At 38.2% G+C, this 9779-nt stretch overlaps 1 protein-coding gene across 1 annotated transcript; it reads right to left on the reverse strand.

Annotated features, from left to right (window-relative positions):
* Positions 1 to 883: 883 nt before the first annotated feature.
* hand2 (heart and neural crest derivatives expressed 2) lies at positions 884 to 9167 on the reverse strand. The gene is made up of 2 exons (XM_046399541.1): positions 7666 to 9167; positions 884 to 2305 (listed from the first exon to the last, which is right to left on the reverse strand). The coding sequence occupies exons 1-2, from the start codon at positions 8320 to 8322 to the stop codon at positions 2183 to 2185; spliced, it is 780 nt and encodes a 259-aa protein (XP_046255497.1). The 5' UTR covers positions 8323 to 9167; the 3' UTR covers positions 884 to 2182.
* Between the last annotated feature and the right edge of the window lie 612 nt (positions 9168 to 9779).

Genomic DNA, 9779 nt, shown 5'->3' on the forward strand with positions numbered 1-9779 from the left:
ACAACCGTCCAGAGATTTAAAAAGGTTTCTTACAAGTCCCCAGTTTAATCCAATAATTAAAATTTCTTATTTTATTGTAATAACAAATGAAGCGTCTGTTATAATTAACCACTTGAGGCACAACTATGATAAATATTGAAGTTCACGCATTCCACTGTAAAGCTGAGTCCAACAGAAACCACATACATATAAAAAATCTTAACTTAAAATGCCATTTTATATTTATCTATTTTCCTGCTTATACGCTGTCAGAGGAAAGATATAGCTTCTTGTTAAAGGCTTAATCTATAATTCAAATGTTAACACTGGATAACTAAAACTAAGTTATTAACATTTTCTGATGTTAAGGTTTATGTAGCTATAAAACAATTTTAAGTTTACTAATTTCTAAATTAGTAAATATTTATTCATTTTCATATGCTCTTGAAGTTTATTTGTGAATATGACCCAAATTTATATTGTCAAAAAAGTGTCTTTGAAAAAAAGGTAAATATGGAATTAACACAAATTAAAAAACAAACAAAAAGTCTGTTTTTCTTTAAAAGAAAATATGTGATGTAAAATAATTTGAGATCTGCTTAATAATATAGATGAACACTACAATTTATTTTGCTTTTCTGTCCAAAATTCTATACTAAATCTAGGCAAACCTTTCATGCTGTGAAGGTGACACAATTGAAAATGATTTTTTGTTATCTTTTGGGTTATTATTTTTCTACTTTGAAATATGAGATTCCTATTATTCACATGCTGAACAACACAAAACTTTATGGTTGTTTTCTTCTGAAGTACAAATGTTTGTTGAAGCTACTGTGGATAATGTTCCCATTGCTACTTCTGAATCATTATCAAACCTTAATGAATATGTGCAAGGGGGCATCAGTTACCATGTCACCAGGTGGTGGTTTATTAAATTCATCACACTGTTTACATACCACATTAAGCATTATTTAGAATCCCACCACAAATTCACACAAAATATGAACACTCATCAGTGTGGCATCATTACATTTACATCCCAAAATTGCAAGAAAAGATAGAAAGAGAGAGGGAGAGTGAGAGAGAGAGGGGGAGAGCGAGAGAGATAGAGAGAGAGAGAAAGAACTTCACATATACCTTGCCACTTAATCAAAGATGCTCAGTAAATGTCCGTGGTCAGTCAGCAGAATGGCTGTTTTTGTCCTTCTAACGGCCACATTGCACATAAATATATTCCATTAAATAAAGCACAGAGCATGTCATCCTGCGCGTGTGGATTATGTCTGTGTTTGTGTTCCCCAGACAGGAAGAGCGACACTGTTGCACTCCGTTCACAATCTAGCAGGCGTGTAAAGCTATTTGGCATTTGGCATTTTGGCTCAATGGCAACGTACACATCTGGCAGAACAAAATTTAAAAGCTTTTATGGAGCACTCCTTAATTCTGCATCAATCCCATTCACCAAATAGCACTATTTTATTGTTTCTCATAGAAACAGAAGGGAAAGGCAGTGAGAAAAACTTAAGTGGAAATGTGATGAGTGTAACAGTGCATCTTATTGATTCATTACATCAAATATTATAATGTATAACCTGTTCATCCTCTTTGACCTAAGTCAGCTACTTTAATTGTTCAAGTCCATGCACATTTGCTGTATATCCCAAACGTATGTCCCAAAGTTTTCACTGACATGAAACATATGACATTATAGGGAAATGATGACAGACATTTACAATTTGGTGAAGCTGTAAATTAATTTTTTGGTTAAATGTTTTTTCACAAAAATATTCTGTAAAATTTTTAAAAAGTGCAATGGAACTTGTTATATTTTTCAACAGTTTTTTTTGACGGGGGAAACTTAGGAGTAAATCATAGTTCAAAGTTAAACCCTTACACAGAACAAAACAGCAGGAAGTGCCTTTGCTGATGGAACATGGGGAAGTTATAAATGTGAAGTTATGTTCTATCTACTCCAACCAATGAACAAACGAACAATAAACTGTTGCTTGTCTAACTATAGTAAATGAATGGAACTATAGAAGTCATACAGTATCCACTGTTCTGTGGGACATTAATAGCCTTGAGGTTCACAAAGATGATGACTGCTGTGACAGTTCATCGGAGCAGGTCATATTACTGTCCCATCACTCTCTGAACAGAGCTGAGGGAGGAGTACTATCAACCTGCAGGAGAGAAGGACACACTACTGTTTAAGTTCCAGAGCCCAGACATGTTGAGGCCATCCTGTCCGTCCTTTACTTTTCTTATCACCCGCTGATGAGTTGGATGACGATGAGGATGATGAAGTTGTCTTTGGGATCTCGACCTGCAGACACATTATTATTTATTATTTATATTATTGTTCATATTATGCACATTGATCCATGTGCACGTCATAATAACTGTTGTAAATCATCATTATATGAGCTATTGTATTTTGTAAGACATAAAAGATATGGATCTGGATTAAGCTTGAAATATGCTTGAGGTGTGATTGTTTTGTTTTGTTTTGTTTTTTTTTACATAACTGTGATGTTCCAAAAGATACCAGCAGGACCTATTAACATAGGAAAATAGGCCATAAGTGTGTACAAACTACACATTTTCAAATACAAATACCTGCAGAGCAATATTCTTTTAAATTTATTTAAACCATTTTAATGAATAAATTCTCTATGTTTTAATGTTCACTAAAATGTTCCTTGTGAGAATGTTTTTAAGGTATATTTACTGTAAAAATGGAAAATAACCTAAAGGGTTTAATGTTGTTAATTCTTCAGATAAATATTACGATTAATTACTAATATTACTATTAATATTTGCCTCTGGGGATTTATAAAGTCATCTATCTACTACTACTGCTAATAATAATAACAATTATGGTAATATGTCCATATATGTACCATGTGTTCAAAGGATTATTGTTGTAATCCCTCTACCTCTACTCAACTAACAATGAGTGTAGGCCTCCATGTTTCGTCCTAACGACAACAACTTCGTTAGGACGAAATATGGAGTAATAACAATACCGTTGTTGTTGTTGTAGTACTCGAAGTGCACCGCGTGGACAGAGTAACAAATCGTAAATCAATTAGAGCTATTGCAATACCCACATATGATGTAACGACTTCAGTAACAGGAGCACACGCCGAGTAAAAAATGAAGAAATGGCCTAATTAATTATTAATATTTGTTAAAAAAAAAATAAAAAATATTAATTTATTCTGCGTCGAGTTATTTTCTGGACATTGTGCAACATGAATGTCAGAGAAGCATCTAGTGACAATAATGAATGGACTTGTGAATCATCACTATGCGATTTAAATTTGATGACACAGTTAACTAACTTGCTATAGTCCAACAATGCTGAACCTAAACATCCTTATTCAGTTCATTTATTCGCGCTTCATAAAAATTTGACAACGCAGTGTCGCCTGGCTTTAGGCTACGCAAAAATTGCCTTAACTTTTCTGAAGCGGTAAACCACTCTTCACTTCGGTAAACACCCTGGTCTAATCCACCAACGACCATCCACCCAATCCATCAATATAGATGGAAAGCAACAAAGCAGCCTCCATTTGAATTTGAGTGCAACTTTGATGTAGTGGCATTGTCGAGCTAGGCCCATTACATGTGGCAGAGCGATGTCTGGCATAATCGAATACTCGATAATCTCATAAAATAAAAGCATTGCTCAAACAAGACAGGTTTTGCGCAACACCGCTTACAGGTAAACACATCAGTAATTCAGTACTCTGTAAAGTACATTTTGTTAAGTGTGGGCTTGTTATTGGGCTTACTTTAAGTAACGTCCCAGATTTTGATATTTTGTCAGCACTGCGATTTGCTTTTATTTGTCAAAATATGCAGGTTTAATAATAGAGAGCGCCATAGTTCTGAACATTGGTGTTCTTCCAAAAATGTGCGTTTAGCCTATAGGCCTTCTAATAAAGATAAGGAAATTTGCGAGAATCTTTGAATTTTGGGTGACTATGTGTAGAAAAAAACAAAAAATGGAGATATATCGGGCCATATGTAACCGAGCAGTAAACATAAATCTGCAATCTTCAATAAAATGTCAGTATTGCCAGCAGAAGGGGCCTGCAACTGCAAACAGAAGGAGCAAGAGGAATTCAAGCCTACCGCAGCTGCTCCAACAGCACGATGTGTTCTTTTTTTTGGTTCTTTTTCGTAGCCAGTTATATAGGTTATATAAAAATCGACATTTTAAAATAGCAACAAGAAGAGGGGTAATTACAACTGTAACAACGACAAAAAGAAGAAGAAAAAAAATGTAAATAAAATACTGGACCTGCGAATAAGGAGTTATGATTTTACACTAACACACAGTTTATCGGATCTCCATTACTTTATTTTATTATTTTAAAAAATGTAGACCTAATGAAAACATAACTGGGGCGGCTGTGGCTAAGGAGGCAGAGCGGCTCGGGTCGGTAGTTAGATCCACGGCCCTGCCTGCGTGTCGGCAGATGGCAGTTCCACCCGTGTGTGAGTCTGTGTGTGAAATAGGATTGGACTCTTTGGATAGGAAGCGTCGTATCGCTCCTGATGAACAGCTTGAATGGGTGTTAATGGATGAATGTGGCAGTGTTGTAAAGAACTTTAAGTGGTCGAACTAGACCACGCTATATAAATGCAATTCCATTTAACATTTACATGTCATGGTATGAAATACAAGCAAATAATGTCATAAGAACAAATAACTTCTAAAATGTTCAGCTAACTGAGTCATAACTAGACTACTTTTTAACTATATAGCCTATTTGTGCAGCCTGTCTCATAACTTGCTTAGGCTATATCAGGGTATATCAGGCTATCAGTCAGAGTAAAACCAACCACTGTCAATGTTTTACCAGTCAAGCTGCTCAAAGGAGCACTCGGATGTAAAATTAAAGCTCTCAATATTCTGATGTCACTTACGTCACAAAATTAGCAGTTCTTTTGTCTGAAATATTGACACTGCAACAAAATGAAAGATCATGCCCTAATTCAGTCAGTATGATGTAGGTCTGTCACCAAAGGGTAAGGATTTTGCATTTGCTAATGACCTAAATTTACATCTATAATCAGTTTGGTGCTGTATTGTGATAGAGTGATTTTTGGAAAAGATGAAACGCAATGAAAAATCATGGACAAATCTAACATAGATTTGCAGGGTAGGCCTACCCTGAAATAAGTTGAAATGATCAAAATAGATCTGTCTTCAGTAAAATCAAGCAGCATCCTTTCTCTGTCTTTGTGAAGATTTTACACAAACTGGATTATTGGATTATTTCATTGTATTACCACGAACAAATTCGCACGGAGCCAGCCAGCCATTACATGAGTGTAATTAGCGATAACAATAGCGCATGTCAGTGGATGAAATTAAAACAATCTTATGCCAAAAATGCATATCTTAATACTCCCATGCACATGTTAATATAAATCAGTCCTTAAATGAGTTAATGCAAGCCTCCCTTTATTTGCATGACTACAGATCCATCCTTTAAATGTAAGTGCAGACTGCATGAGGAGCATAAACCAGCATTAATTTGTTTTAGCTACACCGAAGATCAAACTCAGTTAGTCCTCTGATACATGTTTGATTTTAATGAAAAAACTGAACGTCTATCTAAACAAATTGTGTTCACTTATATTACGTATATTAAATCTCTTGGATGTGCCAAACAATAAATCCTAAACTTCTCTGGATTACACCCCCTACCCCCGACACACACACACTCACACACACTCGCACATACACTTTAGTTTTCCTCTCTGTGCAGAGTGGCCGTTTTTTGCAGGGTTTAGGCTTGTTCTTGCATCCTCAGCTAAAATGGAAAAATATTATGCAAGTTAAAGTCAAACTGAGTTGGTTTTGAAAATATTAATGGTCCTTGAACGATCTACAGTGATAGCCAGTAATGACTAGAGTCTTAACAGATGGTGGATGCAGGTATTTGCAAATTATATAGTAGATATGATTATACAATAATCACGTGAAAATAAATATCTTACAGAACAGATGTTTCATAATTTACATTTCTGTGTTGGCTGTAGGTCAGGATCATAATTGATCGTACTGTCTTGCTGTATTACTGGCGCTAACTAATTTGTCGTTAGCCTGTCAGTCTTCAGTCTTCATGCGCTCAATGAATGATATTAGGCTATAGAACAAACAACATAATATTCGTAGCTTGTAAGGCTTGTGGGTCAAAATTAGAGCTGCCAAGCTCCGGCTTAAACGTTATTTAAGGTCCATTGTTGTCATCATGCAAAAAACCTCCCAGGCTATTATAACCCTCGGATTGCATATGAGAAATTATTGAAGAGAAGTTAAAACAGTCTACCACACAGTGACACAACAATGAAATGTAGTCGAGTAGGATCCAGCGTAAATTCAGCCATTAGGCTATTATAGGATGCACAAAGGACAAATTGTAATAGATCTATATTTTTTTCAACAATTTGCTCACTTGCTTCGCACAAAGGAATATTATACGCACTGACGAACAACATTTGAATTTAAATCTAATAGCATTAAATTCGATTTTGCACATCTTACGCAAAACTGGTCTGTAATCAAAAGAAAATTGAATTTGCCCTTATTTTACAAATTATATAACATGTTCCCCAGTACTCAAGCTGATTTTAAGCCACACTGGCTTTTATGGGCTTTCCAGTGAGTTTTTTTCTGATGTGGGGCTGAGTGACACGTTGCAGTGTCTAATAGAACCATAATGGCTAATTTCCTCTGTAAAACAAAGAACAAAAAAGAATGCTGTGTTTGTTACAAAGTTTTCATATTTGCCTGCTGTATCTCCTGTCAGACGCTGCCTTTTGGACTACCAGCAGACCGAAAGAATAGTCCGTGTTTAGGCTACAGGATGGTCAACTGTGACCTTCAGTAGCCTGGATAATCTTCGTGAGATAAACATTATGCTATTTTTTTTAAGTGAATGATTAAATATCCGTGCGACTGACTGGCGACCAGTACAGGGTGTACCCCGCTTTTCGCTCGTACTCGGCTGGGATAGGCTCCTGCCACGCCGCGACTCTGATGGGTAAGCGGTATAGAAAATGGATGGATGGAATAATTTCATTTAAAAATAGCAACAATATATCATCTTCAATCTTCAAAGACTAGGCTAGCTAAGAAGTTGAATTGTAACTGAGTCATCCAAAATAAATAAATAAATAAAAATTCAAAAAACTGTCAAAGAGTACATTTATAATCCACTAGTAGGCTATAATTAAAATAGTCTATGCTTTATCTCTTTACCACATTAGGTCCTTAAAAGCTAGCAGTCTACTCCACCGACTGTTTCAGGCTGTTGCTTCTTTCCTTTTCATTACAGGCCTATAAAACGAGTAAGCATGAATAGTAGTGTCGCATTAGACCCTAGATATTTTTATTTTGAACTGTTGTGTAGGCCTACGAAAATAGCAGAATTGGAAATGTCGAACTGTCGGCTACTATGGGAGTGTCAACTGTAGATTACAGGAACGTTCCTTTTTATTGGGTTTAAGGCAGCTTGGCAAAACACTGCGGATCAGGTCAGCTTTAGCTAATCGTACGTAAACTGATACCTGATAAGCCTAAGTCGTGTACTCTTCTGTTGGACATGGTGGCTTAATTTTCGTACACAAATACGCTATGTCATAGTGCATACGTGGTCTTACCGCCTCTTTCTTCCTCCGCTCCTCCCGAGCCTCCGTCTTTTTCAGCTCGGCCTTGAAAGCTTGTGTTTCTCCGTGCTGTCCGTCCTTATCCAGGATGTCCATCAGGTAGGAGATGTAGCTGGTGGCCAGCCGCAGAGTCTTTATCTTGGACAACTTGGTGTCGGCCGGGACGTTGGGGATACACTCCCTCAGCTCCGCAAAGGCTGAGTTAATGCTCTGGGTCCGCCGCCGCTCCTTACGGTTGGCCGTGGGTCTCCGCTTCACGGTCCGAGGATGTGTGTGATGATGGTGCATACCGACAGTGGTTCCATTCACCGAGATGGTGCCGGCCCCCGGAATCAAGCCACCGGCTCCGAAGTGATGGTGATGGTGTTGGTGGGGGTCCAGGCCGCCGGTGGATCCACTGCCGCTGTTGCCATGGTACTCTGGGCTGTAGCTGGGCGTGAGACTGTACTCGGTGGGTGACATATCCGCGTGGTTTATGAACCAGCTCGTAAAGTACGGAGGAGCTCCTCCAGTGTCCTCGTGACACCTACCAGCCGCCGCTGCATGCAAGGAATAGCGGTGACTGTCGTGATGATGCATGACCGGGTGGTGAGGAAAGCCCGACACAAGACTCATGGTGATACACACAAACACAAACTCACACGCGCACATGCAAACACACACACTCTTGCACGCGCTCACACACTCAGGCACACACGTAGGCCCTTCTCGAATGCTGCAGAAGTAAAGCTATCTGACTGGAAAGAAGTTTCGCTGTTTAACTGTTGTCGAGAGATTATATTTGCATGCTGACCAGGCCTAGTTATTTTCCACGGCCGCTTTCACCAGAAACAGCCTGTCTGGCCCGACGATCGGTGGGCTAGACCCAGGCTAGTGCTATCTACAGTGACCCTGCAGGCCCTTTACTTCTGTCCAAACAACTCCTCCTCTAAGACATTGTTCCTCTTGTTCTCGTTGTAAGTCACAGCAGCTCCATGATCTTATTTCAGAATGTAATAGTGCGTTGTCTTAGGCTTTCATCTCATTCTTCTCTGTGAGTCAGTTGGTAAGTGTCAGCCTCAGAGCCTTTTGGCAAGGCAGGGCTAGAGTGGGCAGGCACTGGGTCACTCCTGCCTGGTTGATACTGAGCTACGGTGAAGCCAGTTTGTCTGTATGAGAGAGAGAGGGGGAGAGAGAGAGAGAGAGAGATACTGATTTACTACGTCATATTTACTACCGGGGAGGAGAAACTGACTTCAGTGCCTCTGTGAACCAATGACGAATCCCCACCCGCTGTTTTAACCCCATCTGTTTACCTCTCTTTAGTGTCAGTGGGCCTGATAAGTATACCCGCGCTTGCACACAAACACACCCTTGCGCATGTGAACCACGTGCACGAGCATTAGCCTACAATGTCAAGAGTAAAGTGAGATGATTCTGTTCTCGTTTCCAGCATTTAAGTTCTATGCTAGGACTATCGCTTACATAGAAGACACCTTAAATTCAGTATATATGTTTCTGTTACGTATTTATTTATGTAGGTTAATTTAACAAGTACAAAACATCGTTTTCTGCACATTGAAAAGCTTCATTGCATTCCGGTATTAATTGAGATCTCGCAGTTATTGACACAAGGTTAAGTAATATTTTAAAGAGCGTCTGTGGAGTCCATGAAACAGCTTAAATTTTTTCATTAATTTGGATGAGTAAACTGATGTGTATGTTCTTGCAAATCCGCATGTTCTCCATATTGATTAGGAAGCAGATCCTATCTTAGGAAGCCATGCGGACACGAAAAAGCAGTGTACGTCCGTTTTCTGGACTTAAAACAATAGTCTCTACTAATAACATCTTCTATTTTGTGTACAGCACGCAGACACGCTACGAGACAAATATGGTCGGCTAGCAGAAAATACTACAGCCTGGTTAGGCTACTCAGCGTTGTTTCTGATTTCAAAAGTTCACTCAAGGTAAATCATAAAAATTACACAAATGTTAGATTAGGCTATATTAGGTCTTTCTTCCTTTTTGCTGGTGTGACAATGAAAAATGAACCATGGTTTATTTTATCATAATATAATTTTTGTCATTTATCAGTATTTGCTTGCATATAAAATCACATTATATAA

The sequence above is a fragment of the Scatophagus argus genome, chromosome 2, assembly GCF_020382885.2.
Source record: "Scatophagus argus isolate fScaArg1 chromosome 2, fScaArg1.pri, whole genome shotgun sequence".
NCBI lineage: Eukaryota > Metazoa > Chordata > Actinopteri > Scatophagidae > Scatophagus > Scatophagus argus.